We start from the raw sequence: 23,334 nt of genomic DNA, 5'->3' as shown, positions 1-23,334 counted from the left end.
ACATGTTCAAAGGGTTCTCTACTGAGCAAGTCGTAGGACACAACAGGATCACGACATGAATCTGAGCAATAAACCTAAGGGGGAAAAGACACTCAGAAAGTAAAAATGCACATCCTAGAACACCTTGAAGCCTCACCCTTGGTAATTTTCTTCTAAAGCAAATTGTAATGGTGAAGCTAAGCAAAGAAATGTAACATGAAGCAGAAGGTTTTAAGAAAGAGAAGACGTAGCAAAAAGACCCAATTAAAAATGGAATATATAACATAAAAAGTGATATTCGTTGTGTATTTTCCAAGCGACAAACACTTTTCATGCAGTAAAATATTTAAGCCGCACAACTACTCTATGAAGTTGATGCCCTAGCTATCCCCATTTGTCAGATTAAACACCAAAATGCAGAAAGCGTGTATATTTTGCCCAAAGTTTTACAGCTAGTAAGTGGAGGAGCTGGGATTTGAACACAAGCAGCCTCGCTTTGGAACCTACGTACATAACCTCAACTATACCGGTGTGGCCACCACAGAAGGACAGGCCCAGCTGGCAGACCCCTCAGTACCTAAACACTCCTCTCTGCCTGTATACTTACTATTCCAGCGCCTTGATCAGGGCGTCTAATTGCATGTACATAGTCGATGTTAAGTCACAGAGCCTCCAGGGTCACTTTCCAAGATGAATAAATGAAGCACAAGAAATTCCTACAGTAGATTGCTTTACAAGACTACGTGATTTCACAGCTATAGTGGAAGCAAATTAAGTCACTTGAAATGGACAACATTAAAATAAAAGCTTTCTTACACAAGTTGTATTGCAGTAATGCTAGAAGGATAGAGAGATGGTAGATCAACTATCAACATCAGAACCCATGACAGCTCTACCGAACAAGAAAGACAAGAAACGGGGGAGCTGAACTGGTCTCACCTCCAGAGAGCAGGTCATGCCTGTAGAGTCTTTTGCCTGGACGGACAAAGGAATTCTCCAGTAATCTTCATAGTAGCTGGGGTTCTTAGAACTCATATGCCTAGAGATTGGTTACAGAGGTGCCTCTTTTTAGTACCAAGCTTGCTTGCTATATAATAGATGTTCTTTGACTATGTTAGCTGTCCTGTATTCTCCTGCCTATCTTTGGCCATTGGTCCAGAAGAAGCCTACTTTAGACGCATGCTACTAAATACATATCTTTGGATGTTGTTAAATTATACTAAAATTAAGTGACAAGCTACAGCAAAAACAACAGGAATAAAGTAACAGGGAAAATCTTTGGCAACAGCTCACCTGGCTAGTCAGGCATTCCAGAATTCCTGAGCTTCTTGAACAATTTAGAAATGATTAGGTGAGTGCCCCCAAGACTCACTTTCGAAGTTTTGAAGGCCTGAACATGTGGATGAACTGGAAAATTCATCTGTGGCCCAGAGACCACAAATGTGATTTTCAAATCATTCATTGTTATCCTTTGTCAGATGAGATTCACACAACTGTAATGAAAGGAAAGGTCACTATAATCGTATGTTAAGTTTGGAAAATCCCCCTAATTTTGATCCCAAATGGACTGGCTTTGTCTCATTTCACCAAATTTCAACTCATCACTATGTTTGTTAAATCTATGTTGTATGCTAGATTATTTTGGTTCTAGGCTAGAATGTATCTGGCTCTATGGTATGTGTTCCACATATATAAGTCATTAGGTCAATTAATTGTTCCCCTTTTTCATATATTCATCTTATTTAACAGGCATATCTATTAAATTTCTTTCCCATTGAGATTAAAGTGAAATGATCTGCTTAGGCTATATTCAAGTGTGCAAACTCTTACTATTTGCTTCTCAATTCATATATAGAAAATTTTAAAAGGGGGCATTCCTTCTAAAGAGATACTGTTACTTACTTAATGAATGTTTACTGCTTGCTTATCAGCACAGTACCTGACACTTAGTAGGCATAAATTAAATAGTCAAGTGACAAAATGGTTGAATGAAAAACAGACATGGCCTCTGTCTTCAGGAAGATGATATTATTCCTAATGATAGAAATTACAGGGGTGCCTGGGTGGCTCAGTCAGTTAAGTGTCTGACTGTTGGGTTTCCGCTCAGGTCATGATCTTAAGGTCCTGGGATTGAGCCCACATTGGGCTCCCTGCTCAGTGCAAAGTCTGCTTCTCTCTCTCTGCCCCTCCCCCTGCTCACTCGCTCTCTAAAATAAGTAAATAAAGATTAAAAAAAAAGAAATTACAAAATTTAAGTTAAAGGCAAAAAGGAAAGAAAGAAAGAAAGAAAGAAAGAAAGAAAGAAAGAAAGAAAGAAAGAGAAAGAAAAAACCACATTCCTATGAGTGTTATAAATGAAACAAAAAAGGGTTTGAGCTTCAGAGCAATAGTGGAAGGAAGATACAGTCACTAATTGGGTGATCAGAGATGGCAATAATTAAGCTAACACAATGTGTAAGAATGAGCAGGACATACAGAGAGTTAAGGTAGGAGCAATTCAGCAAAACATACCAGCATGTGCAGAGCCCTGAGACAGGAAATTGCTTAGTATAGTTCCAAAAACAGATACAAGACCGCCGTGGTTTAAGATTAATTAGTGAGAAGGCAATTGATGTATGAAGCATGCTGTGGAGGGATAAGCAGAGGGCTACAAATGTATACATGCGATCTCTTTAGATTTGGGCATTATAAACAATGTTACTTAGGTATATATTTCGTGGCTGCAGAAGTCTTTTTATTTTTTAATGTTTATGTTGTTTGCCTTTTTTTTTCTTTTTTAAGGCAATACCAAAATGTGTTTCTGGTCTTTTTATCCTTATATGAAAGCTTAATCTCTAAACAAACAAGGAATAGAATACGTTTGGGAAGAAGATGCTAAAAATATTTATTTCTTTTTTCTTTCCCTTCTTTCCCTGCCTCACCCTTTGCTAGCCATCTCAGCATGGGAAGTTCTTCATGAGCTTCTAACCCTCTATAAGTGGAGGAAATGAGGGCAAGATCAGTTCAAGAGACTAAATTTAAAAGAATTTAAATTAGCACCCACCTTTTGAATTGCCACGATAGTCTACAAATAAAACTTCACCTTTTACAGAGGCACATACTTTCAGAAGCGTAAAAATCAGAGTTGAAACAAAGCATTTTGCTTTTTCCCCTTATAAAGGTTTATTTGGTTTTCCACTTTTTTTCTACCTCTTAGGTAGCTCAAACAAAACAAATGAAGGAACAAATTTATGTGACATGATTTCCTTTTAACTAGGCCTCTATTTCCTTCAGCAATTGAGTTCTTAGTACACATCACTGTTAATTTTTTCAGCAGAAACATTTCCATGTGTTTGAGATAAAGTGTTAGTATTTATCTAGGTTCTGAAAGAAATACCAGAGTTGGAATAACAATTAAAAGTGTGTAATGCATCTCCCTCCTTTGGGAAAAGATTTTTTAAAAAGTTGACAGTAAATGAACAAGATGATCTCGCATCTTTCCGTCTAGTCCTAAGATTATATGGCCTTTGATTACAGTAAGGTGGCACTCTTATTAGTGACAAATGGGAAAATGATAGCCTCCGTCTTTGGCGATGGACGGCCCTGTGATTAAGTGGATCTGGCCCGCCACCTTGTGGCCATAAGTGTTCATTACATATAAACACTTGGCAAGTGTTTCAGAAACCTAGACTCCCTAGCTGCGACAGAGTTGGGGATAAAGATGCCTTGCAAGTTAGTTCATCAAAGACTTTCAGTCAGATCAAAATAGCATCAAAGCCACTGCTGACAGATGACAGGTGGCTTATTTTCTTAAAGATGTGCAAGAAGACTCCTGCTATAACCTCTACTCCTCTGCAGCAGAAATCAAATTCGCTAACTGAAATTGTCGCAGGGTCTGCAACACTGCAAGAGTTGAAGAAGGAAATATGGATCTGGCAGGAATTATTCTGTCTGTTACATAGAAGAAAAATTAAGCAAATTCAGGAGAGAAATTCCTAGTTCCAGAACTGATACCAATGTGTCGTTCAACAAGAGCAGCCAAATGAGTTGTTCACAACCCTGACTGGAGATCACTTGAGGGGTTTGTAAAAAGTAAAGATGCTGAGACCCTCCCCCTGTCCTTCCCAGGAGCCATACTGAAGTGGAGCCCTGGTATCAGTGGTTTTTAAATGCTTGCGACTTATGTTAATAGGTAGCCAGAAATAGAAACACCACGGCCCTTAAGCCCCATTCAGTAGGATGGATGGTGCTTTCAATTCAACATGGTTATAAAGCCACAGGTCATTTTGTTCAATGACATGCAAACAAAACCCCCTACATTACAGCAGATTATAACATACTAATATTATCCAATTTTTTTTGAAGATTAGATGAAAAGAAACCCAAAATATAATTTCTTAGAACTTCCTTGGATAGGCTCCAATAAATCCGTTCTACAAAGAAAGCATCCCAAATGAGTCTCCTGGTTTTCATTCCTTCTGGGGCCTCGATACATTGTATCATGGACAGGATTACACAAATTGTGAATTTCTCTCAGTCTCTGAAAAGTGTGACACTTTACCTCGTGGATCCTGAGATTCCATCTACATACATAAAGCCTTGTTTAAAATGCAGTTATCTGTATTTACCCCTCCGAAATTCACATTAGTAAGTCTGGAGTAATAAGGAGAAAACTCTCTTTACTTAACAAGCAATCCGGAGATGCAGGTAGCTTCATGCATCTCAGAGAAGCATTGCGTAGCCATATTGCAACTTACTAATTCACCAAGGGTTTGGGAGTGTGTAAAATAAGGTAAAAGGTGTTTTTATATTTAATTTCTACTACCATGGTTTCCAAAGTCTGGCCCTTGGACCAGTTGCATCAGCACCACCTGGGAACTTCTTACAGAAATGCAAATTAGAGCCCCCCCCAGACTTCCGGAATCAGAAACTCATGGTGAGGCCCCAAAAAAGTATTTTAACCAGCCCTCTCAGTGATTCTGATATACTCTCAAATTTGAGAACCACTAGTCAAACCATCCCACCATCCTTGATGGCTTTTTGGTGTAGCTTCTCCTTGTTCTTAGAATTTTTTTCTCATCCTCCTAACTCATCTTTAGGAAGGAAGCATGCCCCATGCCTGTGTATCGACATGTGGAGAAATGCCCGGTATCTTTTTTTTTTTTTAAGATTTTATTTATTCGACACGGAGACAGCCAGCGAGAGAGGGAACACAAGCAGGGGGAGTGGGAGAGGGAAAAGCAGACTCCCCCCTGAGCAGGAAGCTGGATGTGGGGCTCGATCCCAGGGCCCTGAGATCAGATCATGACCTGAGCCGAAGGCTTAATGACTGAGCCATCAGGTGCCCCGAAATGCATGGTATCTGAAATTACAAGAACTGGATGGGAATATTAACTCTTGTCAATTACTAGGAATCAAAGCATGCATAAATTGTTTTACTCTCTGAGCAAATTGCTCAGAGAGTAAACATTAAACATTAGAAAGGAAGGGAACATTTATCCAGTAAAGAACTTTGAAGCTTTAACTCTTTTGTCAGCTGCAGTTGGCATTACTTGTATTTATAGATGAGAAACTGGAGACACAGAAAGGTGAACATGCTTGCCTAACCCAGACCCATTGGACACAAACCCTTGGACAGTGTTTACGTATCTGCAGAATGTGGATAATGAATGACTCCATGAGTTTGTGGTAAGGGTTAAATAAGGCACTGGAATTTTAAAAGATTTGTAAAAGGTAAATATTACGTTTTATTTATTATCTTAGTAGTGTAGTATGTTGGGTGGAATCAGCACACCCAAATCTTCAGCTGAGAAAATCAATAGCTAATAAAAAAAAAAAAAAAAATGAAACCAGAGGCTCCATCCAGCCAGGTGATTCGATGATTTGATTTCCCAGGTTCTTCTCCAGACTCAAGCATCCCAGGTGAGTTGGAGTGGAACAGGTGCAGCTCCTCTGGTTAAAGGGAGAGGGCAGAGGCCTTGCAGAGAGCATCACAGACACCATTTCTGTCTTTTGCCATGAAAGGCCTAGAACGACCATTACAAAGAACAGTCTTCAATTTTCAGATGAGTCTTCCTGAGGAGAATCTTGCAGCTATTTTCAGGAACTTAAAAAAAAAAAATCTCTGCCTGCTGCTCTCTCTGCTAATGTCATGCTGCGGTCCAAAGCAGATGAATGCTAAACAGACCAGCGCCATCTGCGGGACATGTGACATGTGTCCTTCAAAGCTGTAGGTGAGGGGATCGGATCCCTGAGAGAAATGCTTGCAGTTGTGTCTCACCAGAAAAGGCAAAGGGTCTTCTCCAGCATCCTAACAGGAAATGCAAAGCAACACAAACTTGTCTGCATTGTTGCAAATGCTACTTTTTTTTTTCTTTTTCCTCCTATTGGGTGTTCCCTGATATACTTCTCTTGCCAAATAATTGCATTTCTAATTTTATGTTTCAAGTAGAAGTGAGTAAAACCAGATGATAAAACCATGGTTAATATTTTGACTCTTCATGTTTGTTTGAGGGACAAGCTATGAAGAACAAGTAGGATCAGGATAAGTACTTAAGTATCTTGTAAAGAAATACTTATATCTCTCTATATAAGCCTATTAGTTCTTCCAGAGAAACTTGACTAATAGAGGGAGAGATATTCTAGATAAATCTTTGGAAGGTCTTGAGGTTGTGAGGATCTTGGTGAGTTTGAGGAACTAAGTGAGCCACCAAAGCGACAGCATAGACGGCAAAGGGCAGAGGCTGGAGAGAGAAGCCAGTGGGAAAGTAATTTACTACGTTATCCTTTGTTCCAGTTGGCTTTGAAGGTTTAACTTTGCTTCCAAGGATGCTTCACCTGCTGGCTAGAGAATTCTGAGATTTGCATTTCATATTCAAAATATGAAAAATGCCCAATCTGCTTTAGTCTTTATCACTATCTTATACGGCAGTCATTCCAGATTCAACAAAAATGTTACTCAGAGTCAGGCACTGAAATGGAAAGATGAATTTAAGCCTAATTCAGGTCTTAAGGAGAGAAACAACTAAAGAGTGACAGGATTTTAGTAACATCATAGTATTATGTATAGAACTATGCAATTCTGAGGGGCAGATATCATTATTTCTAATTTACCGATGAGGAAATTGAAATTCATGAGTTTAAAGTCACTGCCATATTTATGCACAGTTGGAAGTACGGCAGGAAAATCCAGTCTTTATTTTGGATGGCCGTGTTTGTTTGTTTGTTCTTCCCCTCCCTCTCACCTTTAACTCTCCTTCTTGCACACTCATATTTAAGAAGTGTGGGTTCTAGAGGGATTTACCACTTGGGGATTATAAAGAAGACTAAAGAGACGAAAGATGACAAAGAGAAAAGACACCTAACTTGCCATCCGGATCTAGTCTTTTGGAGCCGTGGGCGGCACTCAAGAGAGAGGAAGTGCTCCTGGTGGGCAGCACAGCACTTCCGGTTGCACAGCATTTCCGGCTGCAGACCACCAGAGCCAAGGGCATTCTCCTTGGAAGGCAGCGTTTTACATTCTGCTTTGGGTGGCGTAAAAACTAATGAATGGGAGTTAGTTGTGTTAATTTGTGCATACCATCTTGAATGTTTGTCTGGACATTCCATAATTATTTAGCAAAAAATAAAATAAAAAAATTTTTTTTAAGATTCATGATACTGATTCCAGCTCTATAAAGCTGAAAAATGGTCTAGCGACTCTGCCCCCACATCTACGTTTTACTGCGTGCTCTGGAAAAGACCAACAGTACGGAGGATAAATGGAGGATAAATGGCAGCTACTGTCATCAAGAAAATCAATCCTCAAGGAGGGTTTAACAGAAAACAAAAAACAAAAAACCCTCTCTGTGGTGTTTCCCATCCTCTACGAGCTGTTTTTACAGACATCCAGCTGAATAGAGGCCGCTTCATTTTCCCTGACTCATGGCCTATCCTACAATTGTCAATGAACGGCAGTAAAACAAGGAACACCTGAATTGTTCTGCCAGCTAGCCTGTTACTGTCATTTTAAATAAAATTGACTCCGAATAGGCAATAATGCTATTCAATGGTTTGCAAAGGACTTATTCAATATTCACAACCTAAGATGTAATTACTACTGTATCTGAGAGAAAGGAAGTCACAATTTCATTCGAACATAAGACAAATTGGCCTATGTCACAGAGCTACTGAAGGGGCAGCCCTGAGATTCGAGCCCTATTTCCTGCCTCAAGATCTTGTAGTAAGCTCCAAGGGGCTCCCAGAGTTCCTTGAGTGGCCCTTTTCTAATCTGTGCTTTTATGGTTAATTTAGCTCTTAACAGAATTATCTACTCCTGGAACTGAAACCTTCTGTCCTATCAGAAGCTACTGTTCTGTCACTATTTTGGAGCATAAACTGTATGTCAGGCATAGTTCTGACCAGTTCGTGTACATCAGTGAACAAAACAAAGTTTCTGCCTTTGTGGAGCTTATTATCTACTAAGAGGACTTAAAGGCACCTGGACGCTGCAACCAGTTAAGCACCAGACTCTTGATTTCCGCTCAGGTCCTGATCTCAGAGTAGCGAAGTGAGTCCCACGTCAGGCTCCACCCTGAGCAGAGTTGGCTTGGAGTTTCTCCTCCTCCTTCTGCCCTTGCCCTCTCCCATGCCGCCCTCCCACCCCCCCCCCACTCTCCTTCACATGCATTCTCTCTCTCAAACAAACAAATCTTTAAAAAAAAAAAAAAAGAGGTGATCTGTGCTACGTGAAGAAACAAGCACGGTAGTAATGAGTGGGAGAGCAGCGAGTAGGGGCAGGTCGCTGAAATACTTGAGAGGGTGCTAAGGATGGTCCTGAGATAACAGCAGAACAAAGACTTGGAGGAAGTTAGCTAATGCCAGCCCCTAACACACAGCTTACCGTTACTTTTAGCCTCTGAACACCCAGCAAGAGGCAATCAGCACGCTCTCACTGAATAATCTGAGGGAATGTTGAACCTACTTAGAAGTGTGAAAATAGAAAATGCTTCAACCCACCATCCAAGATCACTTTATTCAAGTTTTAGGTGCTTAAGTGCCTCTCAACCAAAGTCATGGAGATCTTAGGTAACACCCTGCCAGGCTGAAAGCAGAAATGTCGAAGCAAACGGTCCAACACACCGTTGGACACACACCAGAATGACTTGGAGCTTGTTAGTCACTGTTGAAACAATGGCATATTGAATTGTCATCTGACTACTTCTAGGGGTGATCACTTCCTACTTCAAATGTGGAAAATAATCTGCACTTATATTTATAAAACACTGAAGTGCCTCTAAGTGTCATATAATAATAATAGAAAGTGGGAAAAAATGATCTTATAACAGGGCAATCAGGCTCACATCACCATACCTCTCACAGCCTTTGCGACAGGGATTCTTTGTGTTTCTGGGGTTGTTTTTGTTGTTAAGCACGTACCAAAGTAAGAAAAACAAGCTCCACCACCCCAAGTCATCCTGTGTACCATGTGCCACAGACCAGAGCCGACCAAACTTCACACCTAACACAGCAATAACCAGGTAAACAGAGGAGGGTGAGGAGGTGGGAGGGAGGCAAGAGATGAGTAGGGAATACTTGGTTACTCAGGGTTGCCCTCAAGTGACAACCTGGACTTAGAGCCATCCCAGGTCCAAAATGGGCCAGTTTCTGAAAATAATTGGTTTCATGCAGGGTGGTTAAAAAAAAAACAAAAACCCACCACAAAACAATGATGAATGCTTGGAGCTTGTTCAAATCTCTCAGAGTAAAAAAGATCCAAAAGAAAACACAGCTACAAATAAATACTTAAGTTCTGTAAACACTGGATGGAATCAATGTATCAACTCGGTAATTTTCCAGAAGTGACTGAATTTGTTCTTTACAGTTGACTTGGCGCTGTACCCATGGGCAAGTGTACATGTGTCCCCCACCCCGCCTGCCTAGACGCAAAACCAAAATCGTACCACACCTACACTTGCTTAATGATAAAAACACAATGTAAAACTGCCTAATAATCGTACCGCTTCCATAGCAACTGGCAATCCTTAATGCTGTGTTCGAGGGTCACTGTGACAGCCCAGAGGACTGGGTACCACCCACTTTGGGGAGCAGTGTTCACACTTGGCCATAGAGGCGTAGCTGGGAGTGGCGCAAGGCAGTGCACATGCTTGCCTAGCTACCTCTATGCTTTTAGCGCACAGTGCTTTCAAGATCGAGAACAATTCTGTACTGAGGAAGAAAGAATGGAATAAAGCAGTACAGTCTGCCATTCCGAAGTGGCATTTTTTCTAGTCATCATCCACAAAGGGTTAAGAGCTGTACTGGGGCATGCTGTCTGGATGGCACAGCAGGCTTTCTCTCTCTTGATGGGGGGGGAAAGAAACTTTTTTTACTTAGTGTAAGGAGTAGGACCATATGTTTTGTCCACTGGGAAACTTGTGGAAGTGAAGTAAGGAACCATTAAAAAATCAACCAGGACAATGTGCATGAACCCAGGCTACCCTTGGGAAACCTCTGAGATCTAGGCTCACCCGACGTACTAGTATTTGAGATCTCTCAGAATACTGCAAAGGACTCACTCATCTCTGCTGAGTCACACTGGCCTCCGAGGGAAGAATGGGCTTTTTGACACAACATTCAACCTTGGTCTCCAGAAGGATGGATCAGGGTAATGAAATCTTACCTGGGACATGAGACCAAGGTTAATGAAAAGACATTTCCTGAAGTGTTTTAGTTCAAGACTGACACAACTGCCTGAGGATACAAAGCGCTTTAAAGCTTCACTAGCAGGAAACAGCACACACACTTGGGAGATACGGTTCACGAAAGCGCATCATACCCGAATCACAGCACTCAAATATCTGGCCTGGCTCTCAGCTTAGTTCTAAGTTATTCAACTTTACGTGGACACCTGGGTGGCTTAGTTAAGCATCTGCCTTCGGCTCAGGTCATGATCCCGGGTCCTAGGATCGAGTCCTACATCAGGCTCCTTGCTCAGCGGGGAGCTTGATTCTCCTTCTGCCTGCCAATCCCCCTACTTGTGCTGTGACAAATAAAATCTTTAAAAAATAAGTTATTCAACTTAATGGACCTTTAAAATCAGAAGGCTGGTCTAAAATGGTATGAAACGTCCCATCCAAGGAGCAATTTCCCCCAGCAGGAATATCCAGAGGTGAGGAGGACTGAAACAAAGGCTGCCTCGGGGAGAACCTCCAAACTTAACTACTTTGGTTTAGCAATGGCCCGAGTCTCCTGCACTACAGGGACTGTCGCCAACATGTAGAGAGCTGGGATCTGCCATGTATGTGTTAGCTTTTGAACATTCACCTAATCTCATTCCTAGCTAGTGGGTTGTCTATTCATTTCAAAACATAGTTTGAATTGTAATTCAAATATTAGCGTCCATTTGACTGTATCAGAAACACCCCCCTGTTGTTTTTCTGTCAGTATTGACCAGTGTTCATTTTTAAGGCTCTGTTGTCAAAATCCCAATGCCTGCGAGCTTTCCGTAATTCTCTGCCTGTTGTGCTTGTGGGGCTCGTGCTTCTTTTCTCTCAGTTCTGATTTAACTTTCTCCATCAGTGCACTGAGCACGGTTTGGTGGTGGGTGGAATCCCACCACGGATCTTTTGTCACCACCTATTTCTATTCGTCTGGCTACTGTGATATAGTCCAACTGAGTCTACAGACAGACACCACTTGCACACATGGCTGCGAGAGATGAAAGGAGATTAGAGATGGCTTTTAGGTTAAAAAGGAGTTTCTACTACTTCCATGGTTTTTCAGTGTCTCATTTAACTTGCACCCTCACTGCCCACCCACATTTTGGTTTCAAATGAATGAGTGACTGACTCTCATACGGCAAGACATCAAGCTTGTTCTGACCCCGAGAGCCTTACCTATGTGCCATCTGCAGCTCTGGGAGATGGCAGCCTCACAATGACCGAGATGTGACAGACCAAGTTTGGTGGGTACTCAGAACAAAAGCAGGTACACAGAGCAATGTCTCTCCACCTTCGGCGTGCAGTGGAGTCAGGAGGCACTGGTTAACATCAGACACCTACGCTGAGATTCTGAGTCAGCTGAATCTGGGACGAGGGTTAGACATCTGCACTTTTAATAAGCACACCCCCACCTTACCCCTTATAGTCTCACACCCGGCAGTGTTCCATCTTCAGCTTTGAGAAACACATCAAGCAATGACAAAGCATTACCCGTGAAGCAGAAAATCACACACCTATCACCCACACACCAGGCACGCTGCCCCACCACGCTCGCCTCTGAACAGCAACTCCTGGTCCGGAAAGAGCTAAGTAAACCTGTCTATGTCTGACCATGCCCGAGCATTCATTTCTAACAGCCACCCTCACTCGAAGTTTTCTGCTCAGGAGTCCACACGTCATCTATTTGCATGTACAGTCAAAAAAAGCAACATTTCTGAAATCATGGTTGGTTTTCAAGGTATGCAATTATTTTATTTCCTTGGCCTGACAGCATAAACTTCATTACACAAGAATCTGCAGCTGACAGAACGGACACAGATTTCTCCCACAGGAAGGACCCTTTTCATTAGCAGAGATGAACTGAAATGTCATGTCTGAGTGATTCCTGCTCCCCACCCCCACCCACATAACCCCAAAAGTGAAAGTAATCAGAATCCACAGAATCCCCAGGAAGTATTAAGTCATCCCCTCACACTTGTCTAACTAGCAGCTGCAGTACATGAGAACCTAAATCAGCAGGCAGCTGGCCATCACTTAGCAGTTCTGTGTACCTGGGACTGAAGGGACAGCAACAAGGGAGCAAGAATCCTGGCTGAGTGGGAGGCGCAGACAATCTGTGTCACTCACACCTGCCCCTTCCATACATAAGACATCTCTGTCCCTACACACAGGGCGAAGATTGGGAAATGCTGAAGGAGTGGTTTTAGCCCATTAACTGGAAACGGTTGTGGCTCACTGAAGTCCCACGCAGGTGTGGGATAAGGGGCACCAGAGAGACAGCAGGGTAGACAGAGATGCTCAACTTAGTGAATTCCAGTTTAATGCTACCAAAACTATCTTCAAAACTGCACCATCCCTCATGCCTGGCTCGTCTTCCAGTGGTGAGAGCGCTCCATCTCAATGTTGGCCTAATGTCTATCCGCACCAGTGGGTGGTGCTGTGATATCTGTATGTGGGATTATGACAGGGATGGGGAGTTGTGGTGATAGGTCAAGGTCACAATGCTTTAATTACAATGGGCTTCTTTTGGTCCCTAGGAATGATCTACTACCAGTAGTCCTAAAACATCCTCATCCCCTTTCCCTACCTGTCTTGTGCAAATGTCAAAAATAGAATCTCTGCCCAAAGAGGAAGGAGAGCAGGAAGTTACTGGTGGTCCGCAATCATCTCTGGCCCCAACTTCCCCGCCTCCTGCCTCTTCCGTGAAATCACACAAAAATCAATTCACAGAAATGTTGTGAAATTAAATCGTCTTCATTCCTCTATCAAAGCCAATCCAATACCTCTGTCCTGACATGCTTTCTCCCTGGGCCGAGGAAGCAGCAAAAAATACCAGTTGAGCGTGTGAAAATATGATGACGGTGTGTGCGGTGTAGTGTTTCCAGATGTCTTCCCCTTCTGTCTCCTCCATGGTGGGAGCCCTCCCTCTCTTTCCCCAAGTCCCACACACACCCCTCCCCCTACCCCCGAGTCCAGGTGCTCCCATCTGCTGGGCTTCCACCACTCACTTCCCATAGACACTCTCGTCACTGTAGGCCACATACAGAAAATAGTCTTCCTCATGGTTGTCCTGAGGGAAGAGACAAGAGGATAACGTCACACTCATTATCTTCAGGACTCTGAGCCTCACACAAGGTAGGCAGATATGCAAGGCATTGTTAGCCTCCACTGAGAAAAGAATAAAGAATACGCAGACGTGGCTGGAATAACTTTTTTAAGTTCACAAAAAATCTTCAAGGAGAACATCAATACATATCGATTATCAGGGATAAGAACGTGACCCTTAAAAAGGCTTTTTTTTTAGCTCCTTTTAGCAAGGGGAACACAGATACAAAAAATCTATATACTACAATATACACTAACAGGGAATATATGCTATGGAACACAAATGAGATTAAGAGATTGTTAGAGTAAGTTTACACAACTCACAGGGCACAACAAGGAGGCAGTACCATGTGAAATCCTTTAAGGAATAATACAGCCACAAAACTGGGTGATACGTTATGAGCAAGTCCTTTGTAACAGTTTTCTCATTAGATTCTGACAGTTTACCAATTAAACCAAATGAAGTCAGCAAATTATCCTCTCAAATTGAGTTTATCTGTTAAGACGAATGAATCAATTTAAAGGCTTTGCCTTATAATTTTAAATTTCATTGTATTTGGAATTTGCAATCAGAAACAATTTCTTGCTGTTTCAATAAAGACGATCCAAGATTAGAACCCTAGAATAAGGCAAAACTGAGAATTCAAAAAGAATGAATCTAGTAGGCTGCTCCATCCCTAGAGGACGAATGACATCTAATCTCCCAGAGCCTTACACTGCAGTGTGTAAGGGGATACAGGGAAGTAACACCTCGTGCCCCACTTCCCAGGTGTGTTATCAACAGACCCTGGAACAAAGGCTAGAGAACACGAGACTGCACGGTATTGTGACCAAGACACTTACCTCATACAGCTGGCCCATGGTAGCGCTAGTGGGAGGGATAGTGTTGTTGACAAAGAAGAATAAGGCGTCCTCAGGCCTCAGGTGGATCCTCTTCCGGATTAAGAAGTAGAACTGGCCAACTGGATAAAGGAAGAAGGTTTTAGAAAAGGCAGGCAATTAGGGAAAACAAGGGATTACGAGAAGGTGAAGGCCAAGAAACAAAACAAAACCAACCCTCTACTGCACCTGCACCCTTTAAAGTACCAGCTTTAGATAAAATCTCACCAGGGCCCAATACTGTCCTATAGCTTCAGAAATAGAAAGTGCAACTCAAAGAAACCTCCATATTCCCTGACCTGCCACTGAGAAGCTGCTTCTTCAATCCTTTCCCACCCTCCTCAATTTCAGACATAATGTGAGCATCTCCACGCAAAGCCTGACGACTTTGAGGGAATTCCGTGTATATCTAGATCAAAATACTCTCTTACCATTGTCTAAATGGGATCTGAAATGCACTCCCATCCCTATTCTCACCTACGACAAACAAGTGATAGGGAGAGGTCTACTAGACTCCAGTAATCTCAGCATGGTCACTCGTCCCAAGGTCTGGGCAATGAGTGGAGTTCAAGAGCACCTTCTACCAAACATACTGAAAAAGTTCTAGAGGACTGACATTCCAATCTAACAATTCTGGGGCAAACACATCTACGCAATCTTTCCAGTGTTTTCTGGATCCCTGATTATTCCATTAAGGATCATTAAGGTCAAGAATATATTCTTTGTAATCCCAAACAGTATCTACAAAACATATTACCAAATATGAGTAGACAAAGTATTCAGCTGAGAATCTCTGAAATGAGATCCTCCCTCTGACTTTCCTTTTGGAAAAAACTGTTATCACAATAACAAAGCAGATTCTAAGCAGTTTAAAGCACAGGCATCTGGTCACTGCTTTCAATGTTGTGCATTCTGCTGTGTGTAAATCACAAGACATTGTGATGGGAAATGCGTAAGGGAACTGGCAATGGAGAAGGAACGGCTGAGTCACTCCAGTTCGAGTCCCCCCACTCTCTGGAGAATCCCACCCACTTTCTTCAACCTACTTCCTCTCAATCCAACCATCTCATGCACACAGGAGGGACCAAAGAGGCTCCATGATGGGAAGGAGAGTCTGGGGAGGGAAAAAGCATTACCAGTGAGGTCAGAGGGCACCAGGTACTTCCTCTTGTCCAGATCAGGCACCCTGGCCTTAGGAGCCTTCTCCACAATCACCTGGGAGGAAGGAGAGTGAGAATGAAAGACACAGAATCTAATCTAGTTATTTTTCCTTCCACATCCTACAGTTGCCCTATTTGAAGTGCGTTTTGTCTAGACCCACTAGAATGTTCCCATTTCTTATTCCCCTTTACCTCTTACAAAACCTATGGGAACATGGGCTTCCTTAGTAAGGTGATAGTTCTATTACTGCAGTAAGAAGAGAATGGAGGGCATGTGATGAAAGTAAAGAGAACCTTGAGTTTAAGGAATTACAAGTGACCTGTCAGGTATAGATCTATACTTCCTGGTATTTAACGAGTGCATCAAGAGGGCTGTGCTTTCCTCTGCGGCTCCTGAGTACCTACTGGTTTTACTCTTTCTAATGAATGCCACTTATGAAAGGTATACATAAATGCGGTTTAAATTTTATACTTGTCGAAATTTTCAAGAGTGACTGAATATGTTCAAGGCACATTTTATTAAGTCAAAGGGAAGTACTAAATAGTACTGAGAGTATGAGATCCTGTAATACAAAGTCATTTACAGTAACTCATTTATCAATACTGGTTAGGTGTTAGTATTTTGAAGGATTTCAATGTCTACATTAAATATTTCTATAATACTTCAAATTTTATAGAGATCATATATTTCTGTAATGAAAAAAATGAAAAAAGAAAAAATGAAGATAGATAAAAATGGAAGATTTTATGCATAAAATTTTAAAAATTTAAATAAATTTATATTTATGTAGTAACTATAAAAATATACTTAGTATTTATAGCTTATTGTAATTTAATTGAAATTATAAATATTTAAAATCTTTTGTAAAACCATCAGCTTTCGATTTTTTAGTTTAGAAAACAGGGGCGCCTGGGTGGCTCAGTTGGTTAAGCATCTGCCTTTGGCTCAGGTCATGATCCCAGAGTCCTGGGATCAAGCCCCTGGTAGGGCTCCCTCTCCCTTCGCCTGCTGCTCCACCTGCTTGTGTTCTCTATCTTTTAAATAAATAAATAAAATCTTTAAAAAAAAAAAGTAACGAAAAGAAAATACAATCATTCCTGATCGAACATACAGAAAGTATAGAGAAGTTACAGAAGCAGAAGTAACACTAGACAAATACCCCAAGGAACTGTGTCATCACCAACAGGTCACTTAATTTCTCCCAGCCACAGCATTCCAGTGAGTAAAAGAAGATGGTATCTTTTACAGTCACGGAACTGCTACAATTACCTTGAGTAATCCATAAAATTTTATGTGAAAATGATTTGTAAATTATAAAGAATTAATATAAGGATTGGCTTAAAGAGAGGGACTTGGGGTTAAATGAAAGGGAAGACATTAAAATAGTAAAAAACATTATTTTGTGTTTCTGGAGAAAAAGAATCCTGAACCGGAAGACCAGAGGGACATGAAGAAAAAAATATGTAAATCAGAAATTCAAAAGAAAAAGTAGGAAGAGGTTCAGGAGAGATCAGTGAAGGCCCAACAATGAGGACGGACAGAAGTCAGTAGGTTAATAAAATCAAAGGTAAAGAGAGGGAACCTAGCACTGTGTCTCAAAGGAACCCTGAAAGTTGCCAGCTCCCATCAGTAGGAAGCGATGGAAATCACAGAGAGCGAGCAGAAAAAGAGGGCAATAAAACGTATGGCAAATAAGACCAGGAGGGCAGCATTTGGAGAGGAGCAAGAGGGGGTAGGGTAATCATTAAGGCCTTGGCTTACCAGAAAATATTTTAGGTTTCCAAGAATCCCAACTCTACTCGTGAGCCCTGGGTTAGATGCTTTTCCTCTCTGGTTCTCAGGTTTTTTTCCTTCTGTGCAATGTGGCCAAATATTCCACAGGGCCTTTTACAGTTTAAAGACTAGACAATCTGTTCCTAAATTTCCTGCAGTGTTGCACGTTTTCAATACATTGTAGCTATTAAGATACTTTAAGATCTCAAGAAACCCTCCCTTCCCAAGGTATGAACACATGTATTCTTTTGGATGGTAGCTAAGAGATAAGGTGGGGCCAAACTAAACTGAGTTATATGAGCTGTCAGGATTCTCGACTGCTTTGGTAACACCAATGGTCCAGCTGGAAGGAAGGGGCTTTAGAAATCACTTACACTAACCCTCTTTTCTGTAAACTGGATACTTTAGTACAGCAATATTATGGATCCTGCCCGGAACCAGAACAAAATCTCACAACTCAGAGCACAGCTCTTCCTCCTGCGTCACAACTACAAAGGTGGTCACAGGCTGAGCACCTGAAAAGCAGTTGGGAGGCTTATAAACTGGTTAAAATCCAACCATGAGATCTGAGTAATGGTTCTAACAGCTTACAAATTATCACGGAGGTAAAACATTTTTTACACCAAACAATGAGCAGGAAAATAGGGAGGAGAAGTTGAAATACTCTGGGTGAATGCATTAAATGACTGAAATGGGAAGGGCTCAGTTTTGAAGAAATACATGGGAATTTTAACTAGATTTAGGAACAGGTACATTTCAGAGTTTGTGACTTCGGTAGAGCTACTGGAACAGAGCCTCATACTTAGATCTGAATAAATGGTAGCCACTGATGCTTTCTGGCAGCATACGACTCTGACCTTCTGAGGGCTGCAATGTTTTGTTTTGTTTTGATTTCTAATACCTAACAGTGTGAGGTGCACAGTGCCTCCTTAATTAATTGTTTAATAGAACTGTATTAGAAATTGAGAAACAATATGGCATGAAGGATCCAAAAACCTGAGTTGGAATCTCAGCTCTGCCATACACCAGCCACAAGAAACCCTTAGGAATACTTGATTTCTCTGTCCTAAAGATCCTTCATCTGTAGAATGGGATTATAATGGTGTGAGGATTAAGTGAATGAAGTCAGAGCACGTACAAGACTGCCAGGTACAGAGTAAACAATCAATGAAAGTTGTCATTTTTAAATATTCTGAGAAAGTAGGATTGCTTTCACCACAACTGGGGGAAATTTTTGATACAGTCACCCAAGGTCCAGAGACTAAACAAGTAATTTGCAATGGATCATTTACTGAGTGGGTAGCAGGGCTAGCTCTCCTTTTTAGCCCAACACCCGAGTGTTCAACTCCTGGTGAATGGAACAGCCGTAAGGTCTTGCTTCCTTATAAAGGACTGCAGGGAGTTTCTACTGTGGGCATAAGACCCAAGCTGCTGCCAGCAGCTGTAACAACCATGAAAATGAGGTAAGGACTGGAGAAGAGTCCCAAGGAGTACCTGCAGGTCACGAACTGACACCAGATAATAACAATTACTTTACCCGTACGTAATATGTAATCTTTATCCTAATATTACCTATTACAGAGAGCACAACAAGGAAGTCTTCTCTGCTCCTCCATTACAAAACCCGACGGCGATTGTTCCCCCTACCACACTTAAAGTCCTCTGCCTTGAATCCGGCTGCGCAGCCTACAATACAGAAAAACCTTGGATGTGGCGGGGGAGGGGTGACGGGAAAAGCGCCCGGATGCAGAAAGCTACCTTAATGTTTCCTCTGTTCCTCCTGACTGACGGCACTAATTTTAACCACATAAACCAACTTCCAAAACGGAAAGAAAAAGGCCTCAGTCCTTAGTTATCTTGTCCAGGTATGATCTGCTCGCATAAGTACCGGAGGGAGGCTGGCTGCCATCTACAAATGCCCTGGAGCCAAGAATGATGAGGCAATCGTGCTGTTGCGCAGAGAACGTGACCTTGTTTTCTGGGCCAGGCCTGTCTTGTGGCGCTCCCCCCCCCCAACACACATACTTTTGTAATTCTTACGGAATAAAAGAAAGGATCCACTGGTTTCTGAACCTTTCCCTCCCAAACCCAATGTTATGAGGACCAAAATCAACTTAAGGGAGAAGCACCTAAGGCAAAAATGGATGGACGCAAACCTCATTGCATCACGCTATTTCCAGAACAATTTCCCTGGGATCTTAAAAGGAACAAATGTAGGGTCCCAACCTGATCCTTCTCTCACAAAAGGGCCATATTTTGAACACATCTCAACCTGCACATCCTCTGAATACTGCTGAGTCACTCAAACGTAGGGTCCGCTCTAAAAATGCGGTCAGCTCTAAAGATGACGGCCCTGGGGAGATGGGTTTTAAAAGATCTGCAGTGAGAACAGCCATTCCATTAGCTCTCCTACCAGTGAAAGGCCTTCAGGGCTCAGTCATCATAGAGACCCCCTTCTTCTTGTGCGTCAGGGCAGCCATCACGACTCCCCCGTTCCCCCCAACCCCCGCTAATCCTCTTCCCTCCCCCTCCCCTATTGCACTCACAGGGACCCTGTCCGGGTATTTCTTCCGGATCTTTTCTCCTTCCTTTTTCCGATACTCAAAGGGATGGTCCTCCTTATACTGGAACTTCATGATGGACCGCAGGGTTTCTAAGATCCCCGGACGGGGCCTGCCTTCCTCGCTGATGGTTGCGTCTCTCCCGTCGCCCTTCCCTCTGCCAAATTTCGACAGGTATCAGAACCGCCTCAGAAATGTCAGCTCCCGTCGTAACACAGCTTGGCAGAGCTTTCAGGAGGGACGTCGGGTTCCCTCGGGCGCAGGACGGAGCGGGTCAGGTAGAGAATCCCCGGCGGCTTTTCCCAGAGCTGGGAGCACAAAAACAACACGGCAGCGCGTTGGTATTATGACGTCATGACGTCCCGCCTCCAGCGTTTGGACCGCGCCGGGTGGGGGGAAGAGCGGAACACGATCTATTTCGAGGACTTCTTTTTCAATCTAAACTTTCCTGAGTAGAGTTTGTTGCAAACATGAAAGTTTTTTCACTTCGAATTTCATTGTGGCTGTGACATTAAAAATGGTGTGAATGCAAAAAATGCGTTCTAAAGATATCTTCTTCCCTCTTTCTCGCTGTTTCTTGGTTTGACCCAAAAACAAACACAGAGGGCGAAAATCCAGCTTTTTCCAGCTTATGGGGATCTGGAGTTTAGGGAAGGAAAGAATGGTGGTCCTGGAATTCCTTTGGCCAGTACAGAAACGCGCGGTGATTGCATTTTGCCCTTTGCTCCTTAGTCGCGCCGCCAGGACTCGGCGTGCTAGGCTAGCTCCTTCCGACCCTGACCCCTCCTTAACCACGGTGGCGTCATTTTGTTTGGGTCCTTGCCGCAGTTTGCTCCTAGAGCAGCAGCATAAACAAAGCATGACTCAGGAATTTGAGGAGATGTATAAGGTGAAGGGCAAGCGATGTAATCAAGGTCCAGAGAAGTGATGTCAGTCATGACTGCTAAGGGCTTCTTTCATATTCCAATATAGAAATGATTCACTTTCTCCTGTTAACTCAGAAGCTGGGCCTGTCTTCTGTAAAAGAAAGTATCAAACAATTCAGGCGGTTAACGCGGTACTTCTAAAACATTTCTGGTTTTATTCTGCAAAAATTCACCAGAGGATAGTACTACTTATTAAGTGTCCCTAAGATGAAAATATAGTGCCACCCGAAGGGCTGGTGGAAGACTGGGGCTAGGTGCCATTTATCGCCTCTCTCCGGCCCTCCCCTCACCCCACCAAGAATCAAAGTACTAAGGCCTTTCCAACCACTGCTAGTGGCAGTGATTCCAGGGACTTGTAGGGGGAGGGCAGCGAAAATCTTAAAAGATACAAAAGAGAGAGAAAGGATAGCTTTGCTCTGATGCAGTCCAGGGAGCTCTGAAATACACCACGGCAGTCCCTGTCACCTATCTTCTTTTATCATGGTCTCGGTGTCTCTGGTTTAAAAAACAAACCCACAAAATACAAAAAATAAAAATAAAAAAATCTAAGTTTCTTCATTGAAAAAAGGAAAATGAAGAGCATAGCCTTACTTCTTGATGTTAATTATTTATCTCCATGGCATATTTCAGTCCTTTTTTGTATAAAAATCCAGGAACTACTCTATCATATTATAATTTATAATTTTTAGTCCTTATTTTCAAATTGAAATTATTAGCTCATTTTAGTTTTGACCCAATATAGCTAAGATCTCTTAAAGAAGTACTTTACAACCAGTTGGGAAAAGTAATAATGATGGAGATTAATATTTTAAGAGTGTGGTTCTCTGATCAAATCATAGCTAAAATGCTGATTTTAACTTTTATTTTTAAAAATACCTGAGCACAATGGCAATTTACAAATAAAAAATAATTTGAAGATAAAATTTCAGTTACTATTTCTACCTCAAAGCTTTTATAAGTGCCAATCTGAGAATACACAATTTGTCATCTTCCAAACTTTGCTCTCTACCTTTATTCTCAGCATAACATTTAAAATATTATGCAAATGATAATTTTATAAACTAACACATTTAATCAGATAAAATATCCAACATTCATTTTTTTTAACCAGAGACAAAATATTATATTAAAAACTCCATTTCAGGAATTCTCATTCATTACTGAGAGGAATGGAAAATGGCATAGCCACTTTGGAAGACAGTTTGGTGGTTCCTTAGAAAACTAAACATACTCTTCCAGTATGATCCAACAATCGTCCTTCTTGGTATTTATCCAAAGAAACTTAAAACTCTGTCCACATAAAAACCTGCATGCAGATGTTCATAGCGGCTTTATTCATAATTGCCAAAACTTGGAAGCAATCAAGATGTCTTTGGGTAGGTGAATGGATAAACTGTGGTTCATCCAGACAATGTAATATTATCAGTGCCGAAAGGAAATGAACTATCAAGACATAAAAATAAATGCATATTACTAAGTGAAAGAAGCCAATCTAAAAGGCTAAATATTGTATGATTCCAACTGTATATGACATTCTGAAAAAGGCAAAACTAGGGAGATGGTAAAAAGTTCAGTGGTTGCTAGGGGTTGGGAGTCAAGGGGTGGAGGATAGTGAAAAGTCTCTGAGTGATAGTATAATAATGGAACAATGTCATTAAATTTTGTCCAAACCAGTATAATGTATGACACCAAAACTGAACCCTAATGTAAACTTTGGATTTTGGGTGATTATGATGTGTCAAGTAGGTTCCTCTCACTTGTACAAATGTACCACTCTGGTGGAGAGGCTACGCATCTGTGGGGGGCAGTAGGTATATGGGAAATCTCTCTATCTTTTCCCAATTTTGCTGTGAACCTAAAACTGCTCCAAAAATAATAAGGTCTTAAAAAAAAAAAGCTCACATTTTCTCAAATATACATTTCACTTTTCTCTTGTAATCTTCTAATTTTTTATGTTCCCAAGGGTTAGAATTTTTTTGATCTTTTATGAACATTTTCAAAAAGGTAAAAAATTTCCACATGATGAACACCTATATACCCACCACCCTGATATTTTTCGTTTGAAAGTAAATACAAACTTCATGACACTTTACCCCAGAATACTCAATACTCAAATACTCCTGCTAAGAATAAGAAATGTTCCTACATAATCATGATACTGTTACACCTAAAAAAATTACCTATATTTTCAACATTAATACAGAGTTTATATTCCCATTTTCTCAACTGCTCTTAAAACACTTTTTTATATTTTCCCCTCAATCAATCATT

At 41.6% G+C, this 23,334-nt stretch overlaps 1 protein-coding gene across 1 annotated transcript; it reads right to left on the bottom strand.

Moving 5' to 3' along the window:
- Positions 1-12,381: 12,381 nt before the first annotated feature.
- On the bottom strand, positions 12,382-20,484 carry GABARAPL1 (GABA type A receptor associated protein like 1). Its single transcript, XM_002925318.4, has 4 exons — positions 20,123-20,484; positions 15,779-15,857; positions 14,607-14,725; positions 12,382-13,728 (listed from the first exon to the last, which is right to left on the bottom strand). The coding sequence occupies exons 1-4, from the start codon at positions 20,210-20,212 to the stop codon at positions 13,663-13,665; spliced, it is 354 nt and encodes a 117-aa protein (XP_002925364.1). The 5' UTR covers positions 20,213-20,484; the 3' UTR covers positions 12,382-13,662.
- Between the last annotated feature and the right edge of the window lie 2,850 nt (positions 20,485-23,334).

This window comes from Ailuropoda melanoleuca, chromosome 16 (genome assembly GCF_002007445.2).
Source record: "Ailuropoda melanoleuca isolate Jingjing chromosome 16, ASM200744v2, whole genome shotgun sequence".
NCBI classification, from domain to species: domain Eukaryota; kingdom Metazoa; phylum Chordata; class Mammalia; order Carnivora; family Ursidae; genus Ailuropoda; species Ailuropoda melanoleuca.
Note: the sequence above shows the minus strand (reverse complement) of the source record. Positions and strands in the feature narration are given on the sequence as shown.

Bases quoted from the DNA above. Each gene is read 5' to 3' on its own strand.
- GABARAPL1 (XM_002925318.4), bottom strand. From the start codon at position 20,212: ATGAAGTTCCAGTATAAGGAGGACCATCCCTTTGAGTATCGGAAAAAG. The intron at 14,726-15,778 runs GTAATGCTTTTT...TCCTTTATCCAG, and splicing joins GGTGCCCTCTGACCTCACTG to TTGGCCAGTTCTACTTCTTA. The intron at 13,729-14,606 runs GTAAGTGTCTTG...CTCTTCCCTCAG, and splicing joins CCATGGGCCAGCTGTATGAG to GACAACCATGAGGAAGACTA.